The 12,397-nt window shown below is 40.8% G+C and overlaps 1 protein-coding gene across 1 annotated transcript in view; it reads left to right on the forward strand.

Moving 5' to 3' along the window:
• Positions 1–12,397, forward strand: part of CTNNAL1 (catenin alpha like 1) — a 63,024-nt gene that overhangs the window by 16,963 nt on the left and 33,664 nt on the right. The window contains exon 2 of the mRNA XM_082479964.1: positions 6,158–6,347. Within this exon, the coding sequence (XP_082336090.1) occupies positions 6,158–6,347 (190 nt within the window). The remainder of the gene's footprint in view (positions 1–6,157; positions 6,348–12,397) is intronic.

The raw sequence follows: 12,397 nt of genomic DNA on the forward strand, positions 1-12,397 counted from the left end.
TTACCCGACCTACCCCCCTCCCTGGGTATCTTCCAACATGACTTCTCAGTTTAACTCCTGCTTGTAGGAGTGGCTGTGAAATATCTATGTTTCCCCTGGTTTTATTTATAGTTGTCTATAAATACTTCCTGAAACCCAATCTCTTAAGTATCACTTAATTCTGTCATGCAAGACTTAATTACACTGATAATAAATAGACATTAGAATATTTTTAGCTAAGCATGCTGTCATGATGTTTCCTGTGCATGAAGCATATAACGACTTAAATGTCAGTATTCGAAGGCCCTCGAAAAGCTCTGAAAACAGAAGCTCGAACACTGACACAACTGAGCTCGTTTTCTTAAATATTAAGTACAACTTGATACATTATTGCTATATATGTTAATTTCAATGAAGTACTTGGGAAAAGGCCGTTTTTCTGGGGCTGGTCATAACAAGTGACAGAAGATTGTAACTGACAATTTCTTGAGACTGCACCCTGCTTAAACTGTTTGTCTCCAATCTCAGATAAGCATTCCATGGAAATAGTGTCAGAGCATGCATTAAACAGAGTATGAGTACCATCAAAAGGACTGTTTCCTTTCTAGGACCTGATCAGTAAATCCTTAAGTAAACAGCATGTAACATATTTCTCCTGTTCAAAGAGACTTGCAGGTAATCTTTTCAGCTGTTAACTCCTGCCCAAACACCACAAATGTTAGTGACTGGGTGAAACATGATCAGAATAGAACAGATTGAGTATCTGGGAGGTGTTAAGCTTAAAGGAGAGCTTAGATAATGTTCTTGGAGTCATAGGGATTTCCTATGTTACAAAAAAAAAACCCAACCAACCAAACAAACAAACAAAAAAAACCCCAAAAACAAAAACCACCAAACAAAAAAAAACCCAACACTAAAACAAACAAGAAAAAAACCTGAAAGAAACACAGCAGTAATAGTTCTGGTCTGGTTGTGACCGGATGGGCTGCAGGGAAAAAGCAATTCTTTGTAATCTGAAATATCCTTTTATGCTGCAAGTTGTCACTGCTTCAGTTTTTGATAGGCTCTTAGGGTATCTTTGGAGGAAGGTGGTTGTTCATTGGGGAGGAAGTTTCTTGCTTTTCTCCATTTAACTTGTCCAATTTTATATCTTTGTTTTAATTGTTGTTTAAAAGTCAGGAGCAAATACTTTGCTTATTCTTTATTTTAGAAGCCTAGCTTATTGGCCTTTTAATGCTCATTGCTTTGTTTGTATGCTGAACTAAATTGTATTGTATACCTGTCGCCAACACCCCTCCAATTGTACTGCTTAGAGATTTATTTATTTATTTATTTATTTATTTATTTATTTTTACTATGGTCTGAACTGGTTAAATGGTTTGTGCTGCTTATTAGCATCGCAGTTTCCTTCAGTTTGTAGCTTAACATACAAGTGAAATTCCTGTCCTTGCTCAGTTAAGATCTTGTTTGTTAGGTTTTTAACCCTGATTGTTAATTATAAGTTTGATTAAGTCTTGCAAAGAGTCTGAAACTGCAGTTGCTATTACTTCTGCTTTTTCATAACTTTATTTTAAATGGAAGATATACCTGAGTATATACTTGTCACTCTTAAAACTTCATGAAGGAAAGAGATATTTCTCAGAATTATACATTCTCCTTGTTTGCCCAGCAATGTCTTCTACAGGTGGCACGTTATGAGAAGCCCACCTCTATCTGAAGAACTTTGCTCCTGCCTTTGATGTTAATAAACATTTTACATTTGTTATATGTCTAAGTGGTTTCTAGAACCAAAGACAGACCTTTTTCTGTTCACTGATATATATTTCGTATCTTCCTCTCTCTCTTTTATCATGACTTACCTACTCCTATTTCAGGGCTCTTTGTTACTTACTTTTTTATAACAAACATCCTATGTGAACTTTACTATATTAGTACAGGCTGTATTTGCTATGTCTTATGTCATAACGTTGATCACACTTGAAATAGGTGTTATATGCTGTTTGTCTTGGTATGTTTCCAACTTCTTGACCGACTTCTGTTTTAGCTCTTTTACTATATTTGTTTTTTACTGGCAATCCATATAGGTTTTGACTTCCCAGAAAAAAAATGGTGGAGCCCAACAAGCTTCCCTCCATTCTAATGTTAAATTAGTTACTGTAGTGGCCTTAAGTTAGCCAGTCTGAGAAAAAATTATATTACCCAGCTGAGAGTTCATTATTTCCGTAGGTATTTGCAAAGCCTCAGCTGCTGTGTATAACCACAGATTTTCAAACTGAGTTTACTTTGCATATACAAGCTACTCCAGTGGGTGTCTAGAGTAGATTATAGAATCATAGAATGGTTTAGGTTGGGGAAGGGACCTTAAAGACCATCTAGTCCAACCCCGCTGCCACTGGCAGGGACGCTTTCACTAGATCTGGTTGCTCAGAGCCCCATCCAACCTGACCTTGAACACTTCCTGGGATGGGACATCCACAACTTCCCAGGGCAACCTGTTCCAGTGTCTCACCGCCCTCATCGTAAAATATTTCTTCCTTATGTCCAATCTAGATCTACCCTCTTTTAGTTTAAAAACATTGTCCCATCCTGTCACTACAGACCTTGGTAAAGTCTGTCTTCATCTTTTTTATAAGCCCCATTTATATATTGAAAGGCTGCTATAAGGTCTCCCCAGAGCCTTCTCTTCTCCAGGCTGAACAACCCCTACTCTCTCAGCTTGTCTTCATAGCAGAGGTGCTCCAGCCCTCTGATCATCTTTGTGGCCCTCCTCTGGACCTGCTCCAACAGGTCCACATCTTTCCTGTGCTGAGGGCCCCAGAGCTGGACACAGTACTCCAGGTGGGGTCTCACCAGAGTGGAGTAGAGGGGCAGCACCACCTCCCTCGACCTGCTGGCCGTGCTGCTTTTGATGCAGCCCAGGATATGGTTGGCTTTCTGGGCTGCAAGCACACGTTGCTGGCTTATGTCCAGTTTCTCATCCACCAGTACCCCCAAGTCCTTTTCTGTAAAGCTATTCTCAATCCATTTATCCCCCAGCCTGCATTGATACTGGTGATTGTCCCAACCCAGATGCAGGACCTTGCATTTGGCCTTGCTGAACTTCATGAGGTTAAGATGACACTGGTGAGGTCGTAAGGTTAGATGACACTGGTGATGGACCTGACAAAACATCTGCTGATTCTTGCTTCGCTTATGTGGGGGGTATAAGGGGTGTCTCTTTCTGCAAAACTGATGATCCTCCCTGAAGAGAGTGCTAAAGAAGTGATAGAATTGTAAACTTCACCCATGTCTCAAATGAAAGCGTTTCTGAAAATGTTTTGTAAGACTTCATTAAAGCAACTTAAACTGTGACATCTTTGTGATTTTTATCATTTGCATACCTCTACAGTAACATATGAGATTAAAATGCCATTGATAATTTGTAAGAGACCATGGGATTCCTTTCACTCTGCAGTGTTAGTTGCATATGCGTTTTTTTTTCAGGATTGCGCAGAACATATTTAAACTTCTACTGGTATAAAGTGCTGTGGGAGGTAAACTTGCAGCCAGAACGTGCATCCAACTTGTATTATTATAGAATATTATATAGAATAACAGGCCAGTGTTATTCTATATGTTTTGTAGAAGTCAGTAACTGTATGAATGTAATATTAGGCCTTTGTTTGCATAGCATTAGGTCGCTGTTTGCTTAAAAATCAGTTGAGGAAACAAAGTTGTGACCTTCTATCAAATTGGTTTTCTTCAAGTGTTTTGGCTAGTGCTGTCTGTAGGCTTGCTGCCCGTGACTAGTCAAGAATTCGCCATCTGGGATTGTTAGATTAGCTGCTGTCAGGTATTTGATAGTTTGGTATACCTGAAGCATTTACGATGCAAGAATTCAGAAGAGCTGCATATTGCAGCTAGTTTTAATATCCATTTGATATTAATTTGAATTTCCGCTGAAGTGATGGTAATTCTCTAGAATGAACCTGATGGTGTACAGATGTTTCCTTAGTTTTCTCTTTAATAGGACTCTGTTTTCCTCCTAAAATAGTGTTTTCACTGCATGGGCACCAGGGGTTCACAGGATTTGAGGCTGAAGTTTGGTGAACCGGGGCACTCTTACAGACAAATTTGTTGTATGAATTGTAGAAAGTGGCCTACCTTTAGAGCTTGTGGCTTAGGTACAAGTTGGAGAAATAGGGCGTATATAAGGTGGCAGTGGGCAGACGATGCATTTCTGTAATGCTGTTTTGTACCAGGACAAAATATTCTTGTGTTCCCATAGCAGTTTTTTGATAGGGCAGCACTGTTTATTGGGATAGTTCTTGGCTTTTTCAGGCTCTATTTTTTTTTTTTTGTTGTGCAAAATGCTCTATAAAGTATTGACATTCTCCATTGCAAAGAGTTTAATACTTCAAAATTGACTAAACCAGCTCCTGGCATTCAAAACACCCAGTAAGGTGTTCAAAAAAACACCGCTTCCCCCCCCCCCCCCCCGAGAAGTAGGACATAGTGATACCTGAAGGGTGAATCTTGGGCATTGATCAAATTATGAAGCAGAACAGTTTCTACACTGCTTCATGCTCTGTCCTTTGATGCAGTGTGAGCATTACAGGTACAGCTTCTGTGCTCTTGTCCTACCATAGGCTTGACTGGTAGGAAAGTGTATGAGTGAAACGTGACCTATGTTTTTTTGAGGAATGGACAAAGATATCTGTGATTAAGTTGATGCGGTTGAGGTGTTCAGACACTTAAATAATTCACGTAGGTCTGAGATTCTCTCAGCAGACATTTTTGAGCCCCTGGGGATGTGGTTTGCAGTGCAGTTCTGTGGCCATTTTAAACCACACTCCTGCTGAAAGCAGCACTTCTGCCCATCCTTCCCTTTCCAGTCTGTACCTTTTCCCTTTTGCCACCAAAAGTACTCATACAGCTGTGCAATGAACTGGACTGGGCAACCAATTGTGAGGAAAACTAAACTAACAAACACCACTTTCTCCACAACTCAGGTTAAACCCACATCAGATGAATTTGCTGCAAAAAGAGAGAGGGAGTTGAGGACAGGCAGGACTATCTTTGACAACAGTGATGGCTTTTATGCTGGTTTAGGATGTTCAAAAATATAGAGTTCAACTTCTGTCCTGCATCTCGCTAAAAATGGTTGTCATAGCAAAAGTGTAAAGCTCCTATAGTGTTAGTAATACAGTTTGTATTCTATTGTATAATACAGTTCATTCTGAGTGGCAAGATTGCATGCTGTTTTCATGTTTGTTTGCCTTGGTCAAGAAGCTACTTCTGCATTACCCTTCTCTTTGGGTGGGAAAGGGATCTCTGTTAGTTTCCTTATGTTTGGTGTTCTAGGCGAATCTTTAGTCTCCTGCAGTCTGCATGAATCAGAAGGGGATCTCTGGTTGGTGTAATCCAAGAAGAAATATATCGTGCAATGTAGTACAGGGGCAGAAAAACTGATACAGGATGTGGAGTTCAGAATAAGAATGTTCTCTCAAATTGTTTTAGTGATGACTTGCATCTAAAAGACAAACTTGTTCTAAATTTTAGAAAACACATGTAATTGAGGAAGTTTAAGTTATGAATACAGTGGATATTTTGATGGGGGGGGCTGGAATACTTCAGATTATTTTTGGTTCTTTTTGTGTAAAGATTGTGCTATTGCTTGTTCTTAAAGCCTGCCCTAATCAATTGGATAAAACATCATTTAGAAAGGCTTATTTCAGTGACAGCAGCTAATGCTCCCAAATCGTAATTGATGACTGTGTTTGGTTACCTGGCAGCACCAAAACTTGGTAAGATTTCCAATGCTGGCAAACCCAAAATGACAGTGATATGTCTACTATTGGACTTTTCAACTTTTACTGTGTCTGTAGTATGAAAGCCTGTTGAGAGACCTAGAGCAGCTTATTTTAATACTGCAAATGGGGGGAAAAAAAATATCCCTCAATTCATTTGAGATGTGAGATAAGCTGAGATCACAGCAGATGAGCAAACTTAATTATACTCCATTTTTTTTTTTTCATTCTCTGAGAAGTTAAGTGATACCTCATGACTCAACACTAAATTTTATTAGAGAAGTATGCTAAAAATCCATTACTGAGTTCAGTTCAAAACTTGTCTTTAATACTAAAGTTAAATTGTCTTCTTGCACACAGTTCTAATAATAAACTCTTCTTGTTCACAGATAACTACTCTTATTAATCATAAGGATAAACCAAAGCGTTCAGACAAGACTCTGCAAGCAATTCAGCGAGTGGGCCAAGCAGTTAACCTCGCAGTTGGAAGATTTGTTACAGTAGGTGAAGCTATAGCCAATGAAAATCATGAATTGAAAGAGGAAATGAGTGTTGCTTGCATTGAGGCAAGGAGAGCAGGTATGTAGTTACTCGTGAAATTTGTAACTTGTGCTTGTGCCGTCTTTGGCACGCTTTTTTTAGTGTCAGGAATAATGTAGGAACTTTATTATTTATCTTAACCTTAATAATAAAATTTATTAGGCCTTATTACACCTAAAAAGTTTAAACTTTATCAGGCCTTAACTTAATAATAAAGTTTATCTTAAAAAGTTTTATCTTACAGTTTATCTTTAAGATAAACAGTGGACTTGAGGGCAAGTGCTTGGTTTTTATCTTTTAAATAACCTCAGAAGCCTGAGAAACTTGCGTTTTTGTGTCCTAGCCCAGTATATTTCTTGCTGAATCACTGTGCTGGCCTCAAACTTTGGGGATGCAGTTCATACTATTCTTGTGATTTTAAAAAAAAAAAAAAAAAAAATTTAGAAATTGGACATGGTACTGTAAGAAATCCTCTGAAAATCCTTCAATGATGAGTCGCAATGTCTAGATGTCTAGAGATATGCTAGTGATGAATGACTGTTTTTGTGATTTGAAGGACTACTCTAGATAAACTTCAGACTGAAAATTCCTGGTTGCTCCAGTAAACTTGGCTGCAAACAGAAATGTCCTAATTTGAAAACATTCCATTTGTTACATGAAGCATGTATTTTCTCTTCAGAGGTCCAAGTAAAAAGCTGACAAGCCAAAATTGCCAAAGTTTACATCGATAATCTCAGCTGCTAGGAGAGCAGTGCAGTCTGGATCTCTTATTTCTTGACGTGCCAGTTGTGCTGTGGTGTGGTGGGTTGACCCTGGCTGGATGCCAGGTGCCCACCAAAGCCTCTCTGTCGCTCCCCCTCCTCAGCTGGACACGGGAGAGAAAATATAACAGAAGGCTCATGGGTTGCAATAAGGACAGGAAAGTCACCCAGCAATTACCATCACAGGCAAAACCAGACTCACCTTGGGGAAATTAGTTTAATTTATTACCAATCAAATTAGAGTAGGGTAATAAGAAATAAACCCAAATCTTAAAACACCTTCCCCCCACACTTCCCTTCTTCCCGGGCTCAACTTCACTCCAGATTTTCTCCACCTACTTCCCCTGAGCGGCACAGGGGGATGGGGAATGGCAGTTGCGCTCAGTTCATCACACATTGTCTCTGCTGCTCTTTCCTCCTCAGGGGGAAGACTCTCAGTCTTCCTCTGCTCCAGTGTGTGGTCCCTCCCACAGGAGATGGTCCTCTACAAACTTTTCCAACATGAGTCCCTCCCATGGGCTGCAGTTCTTCACTAACTGTTCCAGCATGGTTCCACAGGGTGCAGTCTGTCAGGAACAGACTGCTCCTGTCCCCCTCAGAGTCACAAGTCCTGCTAGCAAACCTGCTCCAGTGCGTGCTTCTCTCTCCATGGGGCCACAGGTCCTGCCAGGAGTCTGCTCCAGCACAGGTTGTTCTCCATGGGGTCACAGCCTCCTTTGGGCTCATCCACCTGCTCCGGCATGGGGTCCTCCATGGGCTGCAGGTGGATATCTGCTCTATCATGGACTTCCATGGGCTGCAAGGGGACAGCCTGCCTCACCATAGTCTTCCCCATAGGCTGCAGAGGAATCTCTGCTCCGGCACCTGTAGCACTTCCTCCCCCTCCTTCTTCACTGACCTTGGTGTCTGCAGAGTTGTTTCTCTCACATATTTTTACTTCTCTCTTTGCTGCTGTTTTTGCACAACAGGTTTTTTGCATTCTTAACTGTGTTATCCGGAGACACTACCACCATCGCTGGTGGGCTTGGCCTTGGCCAGCGGTGGGTCCATCTTGGAGCCATCCAGCATTGGCTCTGTCGGACACAGGGGAAGCTTCCAGCAGCTTCTCACAGAAGCCACCCCTGTAACTCCACTGCTACCAAAACCTTGCCACGCAATACATGTGACCAAGTGCTTTTTCTGCCTATCAATGTATCCAGAAGGACCTCAGAGTCTAAAAATAGTCTGCAGTATTTTCTCTGGCCAAATGGTTATACTTTTTTACATTGTAATTTTTATTTCCTGTTATGCAGTAATGTGCCTCAATCTAGAGGAGTGAAGATACAGACTTTTCTGTCGAGCCACACATTTATCTTGGCATGGGTCAGTTATTCTATTGGAGAACTAACTGAAGTCTTACATGTGAAATTCAGTATATTAAACATGTTTGCTGCTGGGTTTTTGTTTGATGGGTTCTTTTTCGTGTGCCAGTATTATGTCTTTGGACTGTTAAGTGTTGGACAAGGTAAGAGAGTCCTTTGTGCAGAGAAGTTGTTATGGATAACTGTCCGCTGAATTTAGGCTCTGAATGCAGTTGCTCAACTGCCATTTTGAACAACTTTGATGTTCCCAAGCAAGCCAATAAAATCTCCTGGCCAATTACAGCCAAGAATATTAAATTGTATAAAAGAATCCCATGTTCTGATGGCATGGGCAGTAGAAAGCCCTTGCGGTTTAGGACAGAGGATGTGGTAGAGCTGTTCGTACTTCTTTTTAGCCAATAAAATGGTGCCTCAAAAAATAAAGGGACACTTTGTTAGGAGTATAAGATAGATTTCAACACTGAAGGATTTAGAACATTAGGCATCTCAGTTGCTACGAAAAGTAGGGAGTCTTTAAATCAATTGCATATCCTGCAGAGGCTTTGAAGGATGACAGATGTTGTATCTGTCTCTTGTGAAGGGTATAATCAGTGATCAGAAGTGTTTCAGACTTGTTATGACTATTTCCTTGTAATAAACCTTGTAATTTGATTGACTCAAAATAGAATCATAAAACACTGCAAAGGGTCATGTAGCAGATTTTGCCTAACATTAGTCTTGCACTGTGTCAGTGTATGCAGTGACAGTATAGTAGTGGAATGTAACTCAAAGCAGCACAGTTTTAGATGCCCATCTGTGATTTTTTTAAATTTTTTTTCCTCCAAAACTGGGAAAGACTGGTTGATTTAAAAGAGAAAACACATGTCAAGAATGACTTAGTGTCGTAACATTTTCAGTATTCTCTGCCAGTTGACTACATAGCCCTAAAGAAAGACACAGAGTAACATGGAAGCAATAAGTAGCTTTCTCCTATTTTTGCCTTGTCTTTTATTACAGAGAAGGACTAAATTAAGAAGGTTGAAAACTAACAATGTAAAATGGATAAATAGAATCACAGGATAACTTAGGTTGGAAGAGACATTTAACTCCAAGAATGGAGACTGTCCAACTTCTTGTACACCTCTTACAGTGTTTGACCACCCTTGGCAAAAGTATTTTCTCATATTTTGTCCATTGCTTTTTCTCTTATTGCCATTCACCTCTGGGATCAGTCTGTCTGTCTTCTCCATACCTGCCCATTAGGTAGGTAGTTGCAGACCACAGTAACTCTGCCATTGGCCTTTTCTTCTTGAGACAGAACAAACCTGTTTCATTCAGCCTCTCCCCTTATGTCACACGCTCCACTATGTCAGTGTTTTCTCCTGTACTAAGGAGCCCCAAACTGGACATGGTACTCCAGATGCTGTCTCACAAGTGCCAACCAGAAGGAAAGAACAATTTCTGCAGCCTGGTGGTTAATACTTCTGCTGACAACCCAGCGTGCAGCTGGCCAGCATTGCTGACTCCTGTTCAACACTCTGCCACTGGGACCATCGTGTCTTTCCCTGCAAAGGTTCTCTGTGGACAGTTGATCCCAGCCTGTACTGTTGCCTGGTGTTATCCTGGCCTAGATTCAGGACTTGGTATTGCTGCCTTTGCTGGACTCACAAACTCCTTGTCAGATCATGTTTCTGGCCTGTCCCTCTGTCTAGCAGCTCTGTCCTCCAGTGTATCAGACACTCACCCAGTTTGGTATTGTTCACACACTCAGCCCATCATTCAAAGAATAGTTTTGATGCCTTGTATCAGTCCCTAGGGGGTGCCACTTGTAACTGACCGCCTATTGGACTTCGTCCCACTCATCACCATCCCTAAGCCCAGCTGTCAGGTCCATTTTCTACCCACCTTATTGTTCACTTGTCCAGTCCGTGTCTCATGTTTTAGTTATAAGGACACTATGGGAGATCATGTCAGAGGCCTTGCTAAAAGTGAGATACATAGCATCCATTACTTCCTTTTCTAGAGATGGTGTCATCTCCTCATAGAAGGCATTCAGGTTGATAAGGGACTATTCACCCTTGCAGGTCTGTGCTGGCTCTTCCCGATTGCCTTTTTTCTGCTTCACGTGGTAATGGCTTCCAAGATGATTTTAATAATTTTCTTGGAGACTGACATGAAGCAGACTAGCCCATAATTACCCGATATTTTTTTTCTTGTTACCCTTCTTGAAGATGGGTGTGACAGTTGCCTTTCTATCATTGGAACTCTGTCCCAATTGTCACAATCTTTCAGATATGGTAGCAGAATTACAGTGACACTGAATTGATCCGTTGACACTCTCGGATGTGTCCCATAGACTTGTGTATGCCCAGCTGGCTTAAATATTTCCTAGCTCAGTCTTTTTACCATACCAGGTCTTGCTCCTCATAGCTTACTCCCCGGGCACTGTTCCTGTAGTTGCAGATCTGCAGGCAGAGGAGGAAGCCCTTGTTCTGTTGTCAGAAGGCTCAAGTTTCTAGGGCTGTCTGGAGCTTTTGACAGGCAGATGTTGCAGCTCTTTCTACATTCTCCAATTACTCTTTGTATGATTAGGTCCCTCACATATGACTTGATAATTCGTCTTCAAGAAGGTGAATCCCATGGCAAAAGAAATTGGATAATTATGTTGGGCATCCTTCCTTCGTTATCAAAAGCACTTTACGTCTATTTTAATTGTTCTCTGTGTGTTTCTACAGGATTTTATGTTGTCACATGTATTTTGAGGTCTAATGAAGAGATTGGGGTTAATCTGCTGATAAAGTTGAACAGTTCCAACTAGAGATTGGCCTGAACTGGAATGAATTGGACTGTGGAGAAGGCAATCTGTTTTCCTGTTAAATTATCTCCTTGCCTGGCAGGAGACTTGCCCTACAACTTGACTGTTAGTGTATCTGGCTGCCCTCACTGTTTGGATAATAGCCATATTTTTATAATTCTTCTTTCTTCTTCAGGCACTTCAGATATGGAACTGACTGTTTCAGATTGTACTCTGTTTATCATGTTTGTATGCTTACAGTAGAGAAACTCTCTGATTATTTGTACTGTTGCTTTTAGGACCTGGCCTGGTCCTAGCAAAAGTACTGGCAGTTTCTTGCCATAATGCACAATCTATTCGGGCAATTTAGGAACTTAAAGGATTACAGTTGTTGGAGGAGAGAAATCTATACAAACACTATGAAGCATGGAGCTCTGTGGTTTGAAGGACCATCAGGGCCAGGCCTTCTTTGTTCTATAGTGTTTGCGTGTGGTATTTCTAGAGTAATAATGCACCCTCAGATTCTTCATATGGACCTCTGGCTTTATCAGGTTTCTGAAGTATCTTGTCTGTTTAGGTGAGTTACCTTAGTTGGGGTTTTGAAGATGAGTCATAGGGGACTCGATCAAATCAAGGGGACTTGATTTTATCTTCAGGGATGATCTGCAGGTTATTTGTGGGTTGATCATCTTGTCTTGCATGCTAACAAAAAACATGTCTCAGAGCTTGCCCTGAGTTCAATCTCCCAGCAGTCCTTACGTGGTTGTGGAACAGGAAACTTCTCTATGCCTTTCCTCTATTGCACTATTACCTAGGGTGCTCCAGAAGACTTAATTGAATGTGGGCCTGTGATTTTTCTCAGACAAGGAGATCCATTTGCTGCATTGGATTGTAGAATATTTAACCGCATAAAAAAAATCAAAGTGGTCAAATAGTCCTATTTAACTATAATCCTATTAAATGTTAGTTGAATAAAAAGATGCTTATGAACTGAAAATCAGTGCTGCCTTGCCTCCTCCCCCCCACCACCCCCCCACCCCGTTTCTGACAACATACTGTTTGGTGGTTCTCCTTTGAACATAAAGTGCAGTAGTTTCCCTAATGCTTCAGTCCTATGAGTTATAAAGTTATTGTTTGGAATCTCTTTAGTCTTCATGCCTGAAGACTTCTACAGGAATAGGAAATCCATAAATG

Source organism: Vanellus vanellus (assembly GCF_965231255.1).
Source record: "Vanellus vanellus genome assembly, chromosome: 2".
In the NCBI taxonomy this organism is placed as follows: Eukaryota; Metazoa; Chordata; class Aves; order Charadriiformes; family Charadriidae; genus Vanellus; species Vanellus vanellus.